Below are 18582 nucleotides of genomic sequence, written 5' to 3'. Positions count from 1 at the left end.
GGAATTACTATATGATTACTGTGACCAAATGACCTTTTACACATTAGTTAATGAGCACATATCTTATATAGTAAAATAAATGTAGCAGCATATATGACACATGAAATAAACTTGATTCATACAATAAGTGCATCTGGGAAAATAAGAACAATCATATCACACATTTCAGAAGAATATGTCAATTTGATATTATTTTATGGATGTTGTTAAAAAATAACCCTTATAGTCACTCATTTGAAATATTATAATAATGTTTTATACTATAATGTTAAAAACCTTATTTTACCAGGAAGAAAAACTCATTGAGATTAAAAATCCCTTTTTTAAGGGTGTCCTTACCCCACAGCTAATAGAGAGTTTATTTAAGAGGGTTTTTGCTATCATTAAATAAAAAAATTTAAAAAATCACAGTGCCCTGGTAAATGTAACAATACCTGGTAAATTACATTGTCTTCATTCAGAACTGAAGTAAAGCTTACTGACATTTCAGAACCTATGAATCTCCATATTTTGAAATCTCAATGTCTCTAAATATGATTCAATTCCAACAAGCTGCAGGGTAGACATCTTGAAATGAACCATCGACATGAAAAGTGTAAATATATTAAAACACTAAAGATATGCAACCTGAAATATGTGGCCCGTAATAAGTAATTGATTGTAAAGACAATGGATATAATATAATATTGTCCTTGTATTATTATGAGCTTAATTAAACATGTATTGCCATCTAAATACAGTTTTGTTCAAAAGAAAAATTACCTACTTAGTCAGCAAGTGAGACACAAGAGCTCGGTAAACTCTTATTCTCCCATCCTATTTTCACTCGTTGTAAGAACAAGGGTAATCTGAAGAAGTTTATTGTCAAACAAGATTTCAGAATCACACTGAACATTTTAGAAAGGTTATCAGGCCTCCTTGTGGATTCACATCAATTTCTCTAACTGATACATACTTTGTCTTACATTTATTCTCTTTATCTTTTATTCACTCTTACAGTATGTACCCCAATAATCTCTTTTGTACCCAACATTAGACGCAAGCCCCTCCCTTTAGCCCTGCGTTCTTTAACCCTCTCCTTCTCTGCTGTGTCACTTCCATTATCCAGCGACTAACCACTGAATTAATTCTCACTCACTTGTCCCTCTTTGCTGTTTTCTCTCTCTACCTCTGCCCCCCATCCCACCTCTCTCCCCTTTCTTTACAAACTTTTCTCCTGTCTAAAGCGGAGACCTGTGTAACAGCGTGTAACATCCACACACAGAGCTGTGGCAGGTGGGACGCTGGACCCCATCAGTCTCCCCCTCCTCTGCATGCTTCCCTCCCTCTCTCCCTCTCCCACTTGCTCCTCATCTCTCCGTCCGTTATTATTCATTTCTGTGTATGGGCAAGGAGGGCTACCATGGACTCTTTGGGTCTTTTTATCCCTCTAATGCTTCTGTGTTTCCAGTGGACAGCTGCCCATGCTGCTGGTAAGGTTGATTTACACAATAATCTGCTTTTTCTGATCTTTGAGTTTCTTTGATATTAGTGTGGTGGTTGTTTTGGTGTTTCAGTATGAGCTGTAGCAGTGTGGCGGTAGTAACTTAGTGTTTGGAGGACAATACTGTCCAAACTTTATGAATTGGACTGTAATGATTTGAGATTCAGCAGTAGATAAGACATGATTAAGAAACACGTCTCATAATTTTATTAAATCAAACCATCATTTCCCAAACTTCTTCATTGTTATAATAATCAAATTTAGAGTTCTGTCAACTCAGATTATTTTTATTTTCTTTCTCTCCAGATGATATTCCTTGGACCTACAAAGGTAAGTTTATTTGTTGAGCACATTTCATATAAAAGCAATGTTTGATTTATTGTATTATCTGTGGCTAGATTTCTCAGACTTTTATGACCAGGAGTAAACCTCACTTTTTATTATTATGAGGCAGGATAAACACGACAAATTTCTCTGTCTACGTAAAGCAGTTTAATGCCAAGTACATCATATATTGGGGGCAATCTTGTCTGCTAATTCCCTGAAAATAATTATCTATCTGACCATAGTGCGCCTATTCAACATGCATCTCTATAATGAAGCTTGTGTAAGTTGTGTTAGATTTGTTGCACCCCCCTTTCATTTCTTCTCCCTCTGTTTTCCCTTCTTCCCTCTCTGTCTGTATTAGTTACAGCTCAACAAGCTGGCATGAGTGCCGCACTCACACAGTGATGATGAAGGGGTGGAGGCAGATAGAGAGGAAGAAGGCGAGAAAAAGGGCAGATCGAGCGAGCGAGGCAGGCAGGTGCACGAGGGCTGAGGGTGTTGGATGGAGAGAGGGAGATGGGACGGGATGAGGCTAAAGCACTCCAAATCGGACTCTTATTGTTGCAGCGCACAATAACCTATGTGTTGATTGTGTTGTGTGCGCACACTGGCTGAACTATGCTGTGGACAATGACATTGTGGGAATGAATGGGGCACAGGCCACCACTCTGCATGTATTCAGGAGAATACATACAGCAAAGTGGAGAGGCCGTGCCTGGAGCTGACTGGCATTCTAACTTGTGGATTGGTCGTTTAGGCTTTATTATGAAAAATATGGAGGCAAGGTCATGGTGCAGTGACATGAGCTGTATTCCAAAACCAATAGGAAATATTCTGTGTGATACATCTCTTACATTTAGCTTTCCGTTGGACGTTTTGCTTCAGAATTTATTAAATGGAAGTCACAGAGGTTCATTTCCTCAGCATGTTGTTTATATAAGTGAGTAGGCCCGTTTTGTGACATCTAACTGTATAAAGCAGCCATTGCAGAGCTTGTTAGCTGAGGCGTTCATTCAGTTTGGTTATGTTTAAATGTCGTCACACAAGGAAGAGCAGAATGACGCGGTTTCAGAGATTCTTCTCCCCTCAAAACAAAGTGTTGTGTAAAGTAATCACGGGGAATTCAGCCTCACGTTCCATCCTTGCCTCATCATGCTGTGGTTGAGTGAATCTGCATTTGTGTACGTGTGTGTGTGTGTGTGTGTGTGTGTGTGTGTGTGTGTGTGACTTTGTTAATTGTATTCAGGACAGGGGTAGCATGCCATAGTTGAGGTAGAGCGGGCGCAGAGGGTCAGGCTTTTCGGCCTCTGGTTCCCATAGAGACCTCCATGACAACCAATGGCGGGGCCATGGGTTTCACTTTTGAAGTCGTGTCTTGGTGTGAGGCTTTGCTGTGGAGAGCAGAGAGGGGTCTGAGCAGAGAACAGCTTAGAGGTGGGGGTTCAGACAGAGGGAGAGTCGTTGTAGGATGTGTTGTTTACATCTCGAATAGTCTTAATTAGCACTCCTTATTTAGTGTGGATCATACACATTTACCATTTTTCATAAGCAGTAAATTATGTAAACATTGTTTTTAATTAGGTCTTACAGTTTTAATTTTTTTTGCACACCATCAGGACATTTTTGTCAGTGGTGTCCCGTTTTCTAAAGCATTCCTTTCCTTCGCAATTGAAATTCAGATTCTGACTCTTTTCTTTCAGACGCTTTTTTTTTGTCTTTTATCATGCAATGTGGCTGAGAAGTTTTTTTTTTACTCACTGAATCAGGACCTCAGTTACTCTCCTGAAATCATTTTTCGTTTTTATCGTTTTTTAACATAAATTGTTGAATATCATTGCACTTATTTTCTGGTCAGTAAATCCAAAATGTTGATAAATTATTTACAAATAATAAAGCAGAGTACACATATAACTTGATCATTCCTGTCATTTCCATTTTTACTTTTAAATACTCTAATAATATTGAAATGCTAACCATGTTTATAGGAGTTAACAAATGAAATTGAATTTAAATGTTTTATTGATGCGACCACCATGAAGCTGAGGACTAAAAACAGAGTGCACTAATTGTCTTGTATAATTACTCTCTGATCAATGAAGGCTTTTCACTGGATGACTGTGAGCCAGTGGGCTGTGTGATTTGGTGTCGTCACCGTTTCTGTCTTTTTTCCTGTCAAAGGCTTGGTGGGTCAGAGTGAGTGGTCGGAGTATTTCCCTGAATGTGGAGGTACCTCGCAGTCCCCTGTCGACGTGGTAACCACGCAGACTAAATATGACCCGGGTTTGATGCCTTTGACCCCATTGGGCTACGATCAGCATGGCAACAGGCCCTTCACCTTGTACAATAACGGACACACAGGTAACTATGGTAGAAACAGATTTCCGCCTCCTAGTATGAACCTCTCACAGGTTTATGGTTGATCTGTTTTTACCGCACCATCCTCAACTGTAACCTGGCAACAGTCTTTTCACTCCCCATTAATTATATTTAAGATATATTATTTTTAAGTCCTTCTTTTAGATATATTCTTCACAATGTATGTTTTTCATGTTGGGTTATCTTTCCTCTGTGTTTTCTTCAGCTGTGATCGAGCTGCCAGAGTGGATGGGTATCCGGGGTCTACCGTGGCTCTTCACAGCGGTGCAATTACATCTTCACTGGGGCAGCGGCGGGCCGAGCCACGGGGGCAGTGAACACACCATCAACGGGCTCAGTGCAGATGCAGAGGTACATTTAAAAGCAGCTCACGGTAATAGCTTCAATCCATTCACAAGTGCAAAAACAATCAGAGGTGAACTGAGTCAAGGTCAGAGTGGAGCAGTGAGATGATGATAGATTACACAGAAAAGATACAATGATAAAACACACACACGCACACACACACACACACACACACACACACACACACACACACACACACACACACACTACCCAGTTTACAGTGACATTTGCGAAGCTGAAAGGATTTAAATGATTTGAATTATACAAGGAAAGAGTCTCATAAGTCTTTTACATATCAGGTAATACAAGTTCTTGTTCTAAAAGTGTTTACTGTACAGACATGAACGTTTATATTTGAATGAAAAGGAACATTTGCAGCTTCAAAATACTCTTTTGCAAAATCCCAGTTTATTCATTAAGTGTTTTTTTGTCAATGAATCTGTGATACTTTAAAAATGAGGCTGAATGTTTTTGGCACCTGGAGCAGCAACAAACAGAAAGATGCACTTTTAAAAAAAAAATATAGATTAGTTCACTATAGCTGCCTTTTTTTCCCTGCAAATTACTGAACCTTTTCCAGTTCAAGCTCCTCAAATGTGAAAAATTACAGCTTGACTTTCTCAAATAGAAAGTCAATTGAATATTTGAAGGAGACTGATGAAGAACAGAACTTTGGATATGTATTGTGAACTCTGAACAAACATTTGTTTTTAGCTACATATTTCGAGGTTATGGCATAAAAAGAAAGTGTGCATTTCTTTGTAAAAATGTGCTCAAGCTACAAAAACCTATAGAGTAGGCAGAAAAAAAACTAAACAGAAGAAGACTTAGATGTTCACTGTCAGAGATTCAGCCATGGAGGAAAAATGTTGAAAGAATGGCGTAATAACTTTAAATATCTCCGCACCTCAGTTCTCTCCATCCATCCCTGTTTCGGCTCGGCTTTAATTCAGAGCTGAGTGGACGGGGAGGATTTAAAAGTGCAAACACCATGCCGAAAGAAAGAGGGGAAAAAACAGAATGAAGGCGAGGAAAAACAAACCAGACATGCATGAGAGGTCTCATTACATAATGCAACAATTAAGCTCTTTTTCATTCACATCAGTCTCCTTGTCGCTCTTTATTGTTGTGGGTCACACTATTCCAAAGAGAGAAATCAAAGTCCTGCACGCAGCTCTCTTTCTGTCGACTCTCTCTGTCCTCTACTCTTCCTCTAAACACGAGGACAAATGCAGAGTCACTTTCTTACTCGTATTCTTATTCCTTCTCCGTCTCTCTCCAGCTGCACGTGGTTCACTACAACTCTGAGCTCTACCCCAACATGTCCACAGCCATGACCAAGAGAGACGGCCTGGCTGTGTTAGGAATTCTCATTGTGGTAATAAAGCAGGGCGACAAACAGAAGTCCTGCAAAATGTTACGAAAGCACAAGTAGAACACGGTTGTGATTTCATAAACATGGTAGCCTGAGGTTTGTTTTCCCAGACAGGTGAGGAGACAAACCCGGCATTTAACAACATCCTCAACTACCTGAGCCGCATCAGACATGCTGGTAAATCTGCTTGAATTTTATAGAACTATATTTACATTAGTTTTTATTTATAATTAGGTATAAGTAAATTACACAATGTTAGTCAATGCCTTGACTGTTTTTTCCCTCACTGCTGAGAAAGAAGCCATGTGACGATAAAACGTTTCCAATATAGCATAAAAAGAAATAAATTGCTGTAGCCCTTTGAGATATTAACAATGATGGGAATATGAAACAGCATATATACAGAGTTTATTTCAGAGGATAAATATTACCGTTTGAATTCAGAAGTATTTTTTAGACGTCAAATCCTTTTTTTCTTTCTTGCTTCCACCCACTGGTAGATCAGAAGGTGTTCATCCCAGCCTTTGACGTCCAGTCTCTGCTCCCCAAGGACCTGGGACGATACCATCGCTACAATGGTTCACTGACAACGCCACCCTGCTACCAGAGTGTCATCTGGACTCTGTTCCACGAGAGGGTTCAAATCTCAAAGGCACAAGTAAGACAGACATGCTGAGAATAATGAAAATGTAACCATCCCTACCAGGGGGAGAGACTGGCCTCCACACGATGAGACTTAGGAAAGTTGTTTTCAGTCTGCAATAGATCTGACTGCCTCTGTCAAAGAAATCCTAAATACACTCTTAATTCAATTATTAGATGGGATAAAGGAGATATTCCTTTACTGGCATTACCTCCTCTTGGCATTGCAGTTTGTTTAGAGCCAAAGTATGAAGAGGATTTTTATGATTAACATTGCAGCCTAAAAAAGCAGTAAAAAAAAAAAAAAATAGCTGTGACAAGTCTTTGGTGTAATCTTGTCATGCAGATGAATTGTTATAGTCCTGTTGAATCGTTATTCATTAACATTGTTATTCAACAGGAGTATCAAAGGCCTTTCTTTTATTCTGTTACTTCATTTGTTCCAAAACAAAGTCAAGCTGGAATACAGATCACTCATGAATCAAATGACTCAGTGAATGTTCAACATTTTGTCACTGAATTAAAACGACTGGAGCATAACAAACTTTCTTTAAAGTTTCATTTTTGGGATTTTTTTTCCTTTTATTTTAGAGAGAGGACAGCAAATAGATTTAGAGAAATAGGAGAGAGAGAGAGAGAGAGAGAGAGAGAGAGAGAGAGAGAGAGAGAGAGAGTAGGGAGTGACATGTGGATGAGGGAGTGACATAGGTTGGAGACGAACCCGGCCGTCCGCTGGGAGGACTTCAGCTAATATACGTGAAGCAGCGCCCACTTACCCCAAGGCTACCATGAAACGACTTTTCAGTTTAACGACAGACGTTTTTTTTTTTTTATTTCCACATTAGTAAATTAACTCACTTTTTGTTGAGTGCATAGTAGCTTTACTATGTTAACCTCACTTTTCCCCTTTCACCTCTTCAATGAAGCTGCTGAAGATGGAGACGTTACTTTACTCGAGTAAATCTGACGAGCCAGACAGGATGCTGCTGCAGGACAACTACCGCACAACACAAGCCCTCAACCACAGAGTGGTCTTCTCCTCCTTCACCGCAGGCAAGACACACAGAAGGGCTTATTTATCATTAAATGAGCCCTTTTTAAAATACTACCTTATAAGGAATCCCTTTTAGAGTTTAGAAGTGGGCCAATCTTTCAAAGACTTGACAGTGAGGCTGCAAAAGGTCACAGAAAAGTTGAGGTGACATCTCGAGTTTCACCCTCACAGCACCTCTTCAACTGTTGGATTGTGATGCCAGCCTGCTGCTCAGAACGCAAACCAAACTCAAAGCCAGAGGGCAGCCATGCAGGTCAAAGCTAGCAATTAGAACAACCCATGCAGAGAGAGAAAAGTGGAATGTGTAAATATTAAGGATTATCCGTGACCTCGACGGAGGGAAAAAGCTTTGCAAGGCAAGTGAAGAGAAAGAAAGTCAGAAAAAAAAGGTGAACCGGTGGGAAAAAAACGGGGAGCTGTGCTTGTTTGCGGGCTGATTAGAGAGTAAAAAACTGAACACTAACTCCATTGTCAACACAGAGGACTAACTGGAGAAAAAGGGAGAGGAAGAGGAGACACAGAGAGGGAGACAGAGTGGCAGACAAAGACAAAGGAGAGGGAATTTGTGTAGTGCCTTTTGTGGTGAGTGACTGAACTGGAAGGCCTGTGAAATCAGCACTGCTGTAAAAAGGCATCGACAGTGGCCTGACATCATGTTTTCAACCAGCTGAACTGCAGATTCTGCTGACATCAGCCAACTAATTAAAGGCTGTGAACTAAGAGACTGAGAGATAAATAATGAAATCTTTTCTTTGTTGCAGAATCGGGAAAAGAGCTCTCTTCTGGTAAGACTTCATGTGTTTATCATGAAACTGTCATCAATGCAATGCTGTTGTTGTTTTGTTTTTGTCCTGACAGTCACAGTGCTCTGTGTCCTCCTGCAGGTGAAGTCACTGCTATAGTGATAGGAGTGATGTGTGGCTGTGTAGGACTGGCAGTGATTGTTCGCTTCATTGTGAAGACGATACGGTAAGAGGTTCGATCCTATCAGCGCTGCTGTTTGCTGCTCTGTTTGTGCTGTTTGAGGCAGATGCGAGCCACCAGTCTGCTGCTGTTCTGCTTTAACTGGGTCGCATGTGGAAGCTGTCCCTGTTCACAAATATCCAATCCCTCCTCAATCTCTGTCTCCTGTCTTTTGGCAGATTTTTTACACTCCTCCATCTTGAAACAGTTGCGGTAAACAGGTGGTTTACCTGATTTTAGTACTGACAAGGATGCACGACTAGAACTGACTGTGTTTTCTTTAATGACTTCCTGTTTTTGCAATTGACAAATATCCCGAAGCGCTGATCTTGGATCACTAACAGCGGACTGCACAACTCACAAAATATCCAATTTTTATAGATATCAAAAGGCTGATGGAGAGACATTAAGAGTCTGCCCCACACGTTTCACAGATATGTTCGAATTGGAAAAATGTAGCTGTTTTTCAGCCGATGAGTTGAATGACATGTTTAAAAAAACAGAAACACAGTAAGGTTTTTTTTTAAAAAGAGAATATTAAGGAATCTGAAGGAACTTGGGTGAAAGAGCGGGAAATGACATGTGGAAAAGGAGCCACAGGTTGCTGGTCCAGGTCCAAAACCTGGACCATGTACTTGGTGGACTATGATTTACCTACATGGGGCGTAAAACCAACAGCTAGGTCATTAGTCTTCAGGCTTTACTGTACATATATTTACAGGATCTTGGCCAGGACATTCATGGAAAAAAGGTTTTATTATATATTATATCATATATATATTATATATTAAGATTTCTTATCGAATTTGCTTTCCTGGTGAAATAAGGATCAGAAGAGATAAGACACACAGCTTAGCCCACAGGGGGCGCCAAAATCGACACGGAATAAAAGACCCTAACAAATGCTTTAATTGTGAGCCATCATTATAATAAACAAAAACTAATGTTTGGTCCACCATTGTACATGTAGGGGTATGGACAAAGAGAAACACCTTTCACTCTGCAGCACAGAAAGCTGTGTTGCCTTCAAAGCCCCTCAAACTTTGTTACATTCACATTCAGTTATCGAGGGGGACTTTGATTTTGTAATGGAATAGAAAATCAGTCGATATTGACAAAAACTGCTTGTTATAAAAAAGTCAAACAGCCTTGAGAAAGTGATCATAGTGCTCCTATTGAAAGTGAATGTGTAATCCTCTTTGTAACATTTCACCATAAATGCTTAAAGTCCTCTCAAGATCAGCGCTGAGGATAATCTGATACTCTGACCTCTGCAGCAATAATGAGCCTATTTCCCCAATACTCCTTAAATGTCCTTTCATCACTGCCTCTTTAAAATAAAAAATGTGTGATTTTCTTCCCAGTCCCACGAGTTAATGATTAAATCTCTCAGTGGCTTCGTCAGGGGTTCCCAAAGTTTCTAATTCCGATTGCAATTCCAGCAACTGTCTGGGATCACTTTCGATATGAGCTCTGCAAATTAAAGGAATTAAATATTAACTTGGGATCACATTACAAATTTGATTTTACAATTTTTTTCCTTTTTTCCTCATTTAATCAACCCTTTACTTCCTCCTTTGGGAACTCCCGGCATAGCTGTGTAAAATGACTCCAAATGTGGAAGAGGGAGAAGAAAAATACTCTTCTTCGTTCCATTTGTTTTCAAACCGTCTCTTTAAAATGTTCACTCTGTTTTGGTCATGTGATTGTGTCTTCTGCTCTGCGACAGCTCTACTTCTAGCTGGGACGTCCTACACAATAACCGGCCCGCTCCCATGCCAAGGTCACTGTTTGAAATCATCACCTTTAAACCCCGAGCCTGCACTCGTCCATTTCTCTTAACATTAATCACCCATTCATACTGACTGATCCTCTCGGGCTAGACTTTAACCCTCCTCTTAGAGTATTAGTGCTTCAAGAAATTCCTCAGACTGTGAGGAATGAGGTTTTATACATGTATGCACATTACTGGCTTTAAGGCAATTCCCATAGTGAGGTCTCTGTCTTAGACATTCTTTAACACTGTTAACATTAAGTGAAATAATCCTTTAATTATGAAGATTTGTCAGCTGGCTCTTGTTTCAGTGCACACAGTATGACTCAAACGTTCTGGCTATGTTTCTACATCAGCACATTTCTTCACATTGTGTTCTTTGTAAAAGAATGAATCTGCCTTTTTAACGAGCTGATTCACTATTGTTAAATACATCCCACTCTTGGTGGGCAGAAAGACTTTAAATGCAACATTAAGAGATTCTCTACAAATTTAAAAGAATACCAGAACCCTTAACGACTTCATTTTTTAACAAATAAGGACCTCTGCTGGACCATGTAACAAACTACACCCTGACAGCTACCTTGCACTGAATGGGACGATTCAGAGAGCTGGAATAACTCTTCTCTTTCATGTTTTAGGATGAAAGAACCTGAAAAAGCAAAAGAGATCAAACTCGATGTGGCTATGAACTCGGCTTCTGTAGGAGAAAAGAAAGAAGAAGCGTCACCGTCCCCTCAGACGGAGCCGTAGCCGACACCAACAGTCCAACTCAGCCGTTCTTATTCATGTTCGGACAGTCACACACACTTTTCATCAATGACACACGTCTCCTGGTGAGAAAGAAAGCAAAACAAGTTTTCACTTTTAAGCTTCAAGGAAGAAAAAAAAGCATTCTTTAAAACATGAACTAAAGTGGGTAGCTACAGTTTCTTTGTGGATTAGTAGCCTGTTTCTGTTGTCTCCAACCAAATTCAGAGATGTTGGTCTATTTTTTATTGTGTATTTCAGTTTGCACAGAAACACTTGGTTTCAGTATGTCGGTTTGTTGGCTCTGAGTCGTATGTTTGCCCGTGCAATGCTTGGGGAGTCATGACTGGTTCATGTAAATACTTTGTTAAATGTATTTGTCTTTGTGTCACAAGTCGGGACTGTTGTTAAATCTCGTTATTCCTGCCTCGAAACACAAGCACACTGCACTGTATGAAATGTCATAGACTTCTCAAATGTTTACCCAGGAATTCATATCCAATGTCAAATTATTGTTTTCTTTTGCACCAGTTTTTTTTTTAGAGCATTGACACAAAATGTACAATGTTGTCACTCAAGCACACTGGAGGAGTGAGTAAAGAAGGCTGTATGTGGTATTTAAAATGTGATGTATAAAGTGAACACCTCTGGACTCCTTTTAGAACATTATGTTGTCAATGGATGAGTTCTATCTGTATGTACATGTGCTCATCATGTTTTCTTCTGATGGATTATTTTGCTGTTCATATTTTGTCTGAGAGGGCACCTCACTAAAATACTTGAATAGGAACCAGAACTTGTTTGAATTTGTCATTGAATGTGAGAGACGATTAGCAGCTTTTTTTGTGTAAGTGACTTTTGAGTAATTCTACAGAAAAAAGCGTCTGACACACACACACACACACACACACACACACACACACACACACACACACACACACACACACACACACACACACACACACACACACACACACAATAAAATACAATACGTACCAAACAACAAAAATAGTTGATAAACCCTTTAGGGATCACTAATAACATCTTGCCCACATTTTTAGATTAAGTTAAGATTTGATTATGTTGAACAGTTTAGTAAACATGGTACACCTAATTCTATTCCATACCCATTTAATGTGGTTTTCAATTTTTTCCTTCAGACGATAAAGCCATGATTTCAAGGGTTACAAAAGGTTTTGGCAACAGACGTTTATTGTCATGACGTAAAGCACAGATCAAAGAAATAAGTGAGTTTTAACCTTGAACTGATTTTAATGAGCAGACAGCTGGGACATGAAACAAAGCCCATTAGTTCCCTCTGTATATTTACCTGCTTATCAGAAGTAACACACAATGGTTCATTAATGTGTTGGAGAAATATGAAATTATATTTAAAACAGACCAATAGGAGGAAGACATAATAGGTTTTTAATAAAGTGTCCATTATCAAGTGGTTGTCTCGGTCCTATGCTAAACCAGCTAGATTGAAAAGAAGTCCGAAATCAGATGAACTAATGAGGATGCTTTGTCAATGTTTCTGTACAATCAACAAACAAACAGCACACACAGACATAGACTACATGTTATTTATAGCGTGAACTGAACCGCTTCTCTCCATGACAGCCGTGTGGACAGATTTAGGTAGTGCACGTGCACTTAAGGTTACTCCCTGTTACAGGAAGTGAAATGTGGAAGCGTAACTGAAGGAAAAAGAAGACTTCACAGCTGCAGCTTTTAGATCATTTCTAGCTAAGATCCTCTCTTCTGCCAAAACCAGGTAGGGAAGTTATCAGAAGAAGCAGCTGTGATCTACTTCCTCTGCTCCTTTCATGATGTTGAAAAACCAAAGAAACTGTAGCCTACAGACGGACGGATGACTCAGACTTTCCTCTTGAAGACAGACTGTTTATTTTAAGATGTGTCGTATTTTTTCTGTCAAACCCAAAAGGCTTTAGTGTTTCTTCATTCTGTTGTGACTTTGTTTCATAGTTTTGCTGGACAATGGCAGCTCTAAGGGCTTTCCTCACGCTGGCCGTCTGTCTCCTGCTGGTTCATCAAACATCTGCTAAAAACGACGCTCCCTGCCAGCGCTCCAGGTGGAACAACGGCTTCAACACTTTCTCCAAACGACACATACGCGCTGGTATACCTGAGTCTTTGAACAATAACGACTGGGAGAATTACATCAAGAACAACGGGGGCTGTGACAGACCCACCCAGTCCTTCCTCCACCCAAAGGACCTGGACAGGGTTAAGAGTGTGTGCACCAATCAAGGAGGGAAAAGGTTCCAGGAGAACCTGTGCATCAGCCGTCGGACCTTCGATTTCATCACAGTGAGGAGCGAGCCGGGCACGTGCGGGATCAGAAGCGTCCGAAGAGAAACCAAACATCTGATCCTAGCCTGTGAGGTTCTGGACAATCAGTGTCTACCTGTCCACTTTGAGGGAAACCCCAAGGACTTAAAGCCTGATAACAACGCTGGAGGCTGCCAGGACCCAGACAGCAAAGACGAGGCTCCCAGCTTCAGAACAACATGGCTCTGGTTGTTATTTGCTCTGCTTTTTATTGTTTTATATATAAGAAACTAGATAAGACGATGAATGTCTTTATGAGAGGACAGTTTTAACAATCTGATTCTCAACACATTTCAGGAAAAACATTTAAGCCTTTACATGTATTCTGACAAGTTTTTGGTTTTAAAAAAAAGGGAAGTATTCAATCAACATCAAGAAAATGTCAATTTTTAAGAAATGTTTCCTTGTAAAAAAAAAAAAAAGAAGCTCCTATTATATTACAATGCATGTTTATAAGTGAGTTTGTTTTTGATACCAATCATGTATTATCTGAGAGATATGATTGTTGTTCTGATTGTATTTAAAGTGAAAGTATAACGTTGGGCACAGATTTGTTCTGTATTTGATATTTAAAGGGCAGGAATAAAATCAGACATTCAAAAGGGATTTACTTACATTTCAGGCTTCATCACATTTATTTTATTAAAAAAAAGGTTCTTGTAAACAATGAGTTGAGCTTGATGGACAGTTATTTTTACACTGTGTCTGATGTGAAACAATATCACAGCAGAGACATGCAGAACTCTTGGCTTTGAAGATGGCAAGAATCACAATGAAAGTCAGGGGGTCACGTGAATAAGCTGTATATATAAAGGAGTCCACTTAAACCACTTCTTTGTTCTCAGTACAAAAATGTCACTTTGAATAAAGGACGTTTTTTTTACTTCCTTTAAATTAACTGGTATGAGCTCTAGATTCAACATCAACTGATCTACTGATGCAGATGATTTCATTTCCTTATTACATAAATTGTTATTTACATGTATTCTTAACATATTTTAGTAGTCACTGTTTTCAGCTCTTCTGAATTGTATTAGTGCGAACAAACTGAAACTAACATTAATAACAGTTGAGTCAGAGTCGGGTAAACAGGTCACCTTGTCTTCACATGCTCTGAAATCTTGTGGATAAGCCAAAGGTTCATGGTGCAAGTCAGGAGCCATGACCGCAGCACGTTTTAACCACTAGATGTCACTAGAGTTACTCATACACAACGTTACAGCTCAGGGAGCAAGGAGAAACCGTCTTCAACACTGCATTACTGTGACGTGATAAGGTTTGAATAGTTCCCTTAAAGAGCATCAGGAGATCCGCTGGAACCTAACTACTCACTGCCTGTGCTCCAAACACAGATTTTATTCAGTGTTTCTCTGAAATATCTCAGTGATCATTGAAAAACAAAAAATAAGTTTAGTTTCGGAAATAATATAAATATAGTTTCGGAAAAAGTTACTGTGAGATCAAAAACATCGGAATAGATCATGTTTTCATAAAAAAATTGAGTCAGGTAAAATTTCAAAAAATTAAAACTTTTTATGAAAATATTTTTATGCGCAGTAAAGCTAAAAAAACAAAAAACAAAAAACAAAACAAAGCAAAAAAAAACAGCACAAATGCCTAAATTGGAATGGTTAGATTTAATCCCATTGGAAATAACTCAGGAACTATTTAATAAATCAGGTTCAACTTTCCATCTGCCCCAGTGAACTATTTGACATCTGTTTATCTTATTCTAGATACAGTTTTCTAGTGTTTTCTATGTATAGGTTAAAGCTACTATGAGGAGCTGGTTATGAAACAGACTGACATAAATACTGATACTGATAGTCTCTTCATGACCTACAAATGCAGAAGAGACAATCAAAGCAAAGACTGAAAGAAATACTGCTTTGTCAATAGGGGGCACCAAAGTCAACATAATCTGAAAGTTCCTCGCAGGAGCTTTAATTCTCAAGATGAGAAATCACAGCATGTACTGAAATTTACGTTTCAGATTTTTTTTCCCAGAGGCTGACCACTGTTCAAGAAAATTCAGAAACAATACAACACATAAATATATCACCACTCTTTCAGGTAATTCTGGAGACTTTAGGGACCCACGCATACAGTAACAGTGACCAGAGGTTGACCTCCACTGAAGCATTAAACCATGGCCATTCCTAATCCCTGACATCATCAGACGGACACACACACACAGTCACATAAAATACACACATTCAGACACAAAGTCAAGCACATAAAAACCCTGTCTAATGTAAACACACATATTTGTGTGCTGACACACACAATCACAGCTGAGGAAGAAGCAAGAACGAACAACAATCGTTGACTTGGGTCAAAGAGGAAAGGCTAGGGGGAATAAAAGAATGAGTGCAGAGTGAGAGGTGGTGTGAGGGTGGAGCTGCAGAGAGAGGAGGAATAACTGATAAAAAAAAAAACAGGACTACAGTTGTATTGAACTTCATGGGTACTTTTAAATTAAAAACCAATAAAGTAAGTTGAGAAACATTATTTGAAAGGATGGGAACGATCCGTCTGTTTGCCTCACTTTGCTTCATAATAATCCTTTGCTCCATACAAATCTTTGACTTTCCTTTTCTTCACAATCCTTCCCGTCTGTTGTCCTGAATCTTACAACAGCATCTTTGTTTTACAGCGCTGTTGTTACTTTAGAAGAGCTTCTTTAAATGTAAAGGGAAGAGACAAACTCCAAAAACATGCATGGAACCACTTTTTTAAAAATAAATCTACAAATTAAATTTGCACATGTTTTTTTAAACAGCACAACTTCAAACTTGTCTTTTCTTTCATAACTTCTATATGCTCTAAATCTCCCTCTGTCCAGCCAGTCTCATAACAAATGAGCGTGATAATTAGAACCACAAAGACTCAAGGGGGAGGGAAGAGAGATTTTAGGAGCTGGAAAGAGGGGAGGGGGAGGGGGGGGGGGTGAAGAACAAAAGGAATAGAGTGTGAGTAATACAGGCGTCTGGGTGCAACTGCCTCGGCATCTGGAGGTTTAGTCTCATGTACACAAGGAGACTCAGCTTGACACACACAGCACACACGGACACATTGATGCTTTAAATACAAAAAGTCACATTCATAGTAAAGTAATGTGTGTTGGCAGGACGTTGAGTCATGATTTGTGTCTGACTGTTTGATTCCTGTAAAATAAGATTTTACCCAGGATAACGAATGAATAACAAATGCCTGGTAGGGGACGATTTCAACACACAAGGATGCAGGGGCTCACAAGAGCATGCATGAGCCTGCACCGACACAAACACACAAACACATTTATGCAGACTAAGCAGACTAAGTTCTCAACATTCACACAAGGCCTGGTCTTGTCTTAAAACAAGGAACTTTTCCCCATCATTTTTAGGTAGGATTTTTTTTTTTGCAAGCAGTGATTTTTCACAAGTCTAATTTTTCAGACATATTAAAACACACTCCTGAGCGTGCACACTCATTGGCAAATGATTGTCAGTTTCTTTCATTTCTTCTTTTCTCTGTGCTCTTTTGGCTCCCTCAGCCTCATCTCTCAATTCCACGAAGGTTATTAAATGCCGCCATCTCCTCTGCTCTAATCAAACCCACATGGTTTGTTGGGTCACACAGTGCTGCTATGTGACTTTGAGACATGAGACATTGAGGCACTTACTTTCTTTAGAGGCTAAATGTACAACTGTCCAGCATTTCACACACACACACACACACACACACACACACACACACACACACACACACACACAAACATAACAAAAGGCCACCATTTTTACTTTCCTGTTCAGTAAAGTCCTGAACCTTTTAGATTTATTCTAAAACCCTGCAGTGAGGGCATGAACCCCCTTTTGAGACAAAAGTAAATCATAAGAAAGATACTGTAATTTGTGGCTATTCAGTCTGCATGCGTGTGCACATCTTGTCCAGTAGCTTCCTCTGAGGTTAAAGGTCAGAGATAATGACTTCCAGGAGGTGACAGTGGGGAGGGCCAGGGTCAAGTTCACATCTGGGATTACCGAGGTAACAGGGGTGAGCGGCTTTTTTCAGGAGGTCATCTGGATGATAAAGTTGAGAATGCCACTGAGGTGTGACTTTACTACGGGCTGATCACACACACCTTCACACGCACAAGCTGAAACTAGAGCAGCCTAATAGCTCCCTCTTAAAAATTGCAACCACAACACGACGAAGACGCTTTTCAAATAAAAATACAGAATATGTTGCATGAAGGGTCAGTTTAAGTAAGGCGTTTTCAAGTTTCCCATTCCACACGCAGATAAGCTCTCTTGCTAACAATAGTCTGCAGACAGCCTGGATGCTTCACAGATATGGTATCAATCTGTGTCATTTGACTGTGGGGAGGAAATAGGAAACAATAAGCAGCACAAGAGGAAGTGAAAGTGAAGATATTGTCCCGTTCACCCCAGTGAGAATGTTGATACAAGGCGGTGATCTGAATCAGACAGAGTCCCACCAAAACCAGGGAGACAGAGAGGGAAATACATCCTAATGTGCCACATTTCCTGGTATGTACAAGTGTTTTCAGAAAAGTTAAATCCTTGTCTGTTTAAATGATGATCAACAGGTAGACGTGAACAGCGAAACATTCAGTAGATTCAACCTTTCATCTATTTCCTTCCACTAATCCGGGGGCCAACAGTCTGTGGATGTAGACCTCCCTCTCCCCAGCTGTGGTTTCCAGCCACTCTTGGGGTATCCAAAGGTGTTTAAAGGCATCCGTTGGATTAAAATGGAGGGGGCATGTTCACAAACACCTCAACAGCTTCCTTTCAATGTAAGCGAGCAAAGGCTCCATTCATATATCCTGAGCCTCGCTCTATAGGAACCCAGCCACCCTGGAGAGGACACTTCTTTTGTGGCCCATCGAATCAGCAATCTCTTTCTATCACTTACTACCTAAAGCTCAAGACTAATTTTGAGGAATACAACGTTAATCGAATGCTTTGCCTTCTAGGTAAGCCTTCACCATTGCAGTTTGGTAAATCACCTGCATTACTGATACCAAATCAATTTGTCTGATGATTTCTCAATCAATTGCATCCTCACTTGAGAGAAAGACCCTTCGATACTGAAACACCGTCGGTTGTGGTAGTTACCCACGCTGAACC

At 39.8% G+C, this 18582-nt stretch overlaps 1 protein-coding gene and 1 long non-coding RNA gene across 5 annotated transcripts; both read left to right on the top strand.

Annotated features, from left to right (window-relative positions):
• Window positions 1–1174: 1174 nt before the first annotated feature.
• ca14 (carbonic anhydrase XIV) lies at window positions 1175–11879 on the top strand. 4 transcript variants are annotated; one of them, XM_079343867.1, is made up of 13 exons: window positions 1175–1472; window positions 1790–1813; window positions 3989–4168; window positions 4392–4537; window positions 5814–5909; window positions 6017–6083; window positions 6407–6564; window positions 7475–7601; window positions 8364–8387; window positions 8487–8571; window positions 8745–8778; window positions 10295–10348; window positions 10981–11879. In XM_079343867.1, exons 1-12 carry the CDS (start codon window positions 1403–1405, stop codon window positions 10304–10306), a joined length of 1023 nt encoding a protein of 340 aa, XP_079199993.1. In that variant the 5' UTR covers window positions 1175–1402; the 3' UTR covers window positions 10307–10348; window positions 10981–11879. The 4 variants fall into 4 exon arrangements, with proteins under 4 accessions (XP_079199993.1, XP_079199990.1, XP_079199992.1 ...); XM_079343864.1 differs by having other exon boundaries at window positions 8745–8786; XM_079343865.1 differs by lacking the exon at window positions 8745–8778 and having other exon boundaries at window positions 1176–1472.
• Window positions 11880–12636: 757 nt separating this feature from the next.
• Window positions 12637–14111, top strand: LOC306824337. The gene is made up of 2 exons (XR_013779130.1): window positions 12637–12866; window positions 13079–14111. It is a non-coding gene; the product is annotated as an uncharacterized lncRNA (long non-coding RNA).
• Window positions 14112–18582: the final 4471 nt, after the last annotated feature.

Source organism: Symphodus melops, assembly GCF_947650265.1.
Source record: "Symphodus melops genome assembly, chromosome: 5".
NCBI classification, from domain to species: Eukaryota; Metazoa; Chordata; class Actinopteri; order Labriformes; family Labridae; genus Symphodus; species Symphodus melops.
Note: the sequence above shows the minus strand (reverse complement) of the source record. Positions and strands in the feature narration are given on the sequence as shown.

Bases quoted from the DNA above. Each gene is read 5' to 3' on its own strand.
- ca14 (XM_079343864.1), top strand. From the start codon at position 1,403: ATGGACTCTTTGGGTCTTTTTATCCCTCTAATGCTTCTGTGTTTCCAG. The intron at 5,910-6,016 runs GTAATAAAGCAG...TTGTTTTCCCAG, and splicing joins TGTTAGGAATTCTCATTGTG to ACAGGTGAGGAGACAAACCC. The intron at 8,388-8,486 runs GTAAGACTTCAT...GTCCTCCTGCAG, and splicing joins GGGAAAAGAGCTCTCTTCTG to GTGAAGTCACTGCTATAGTG.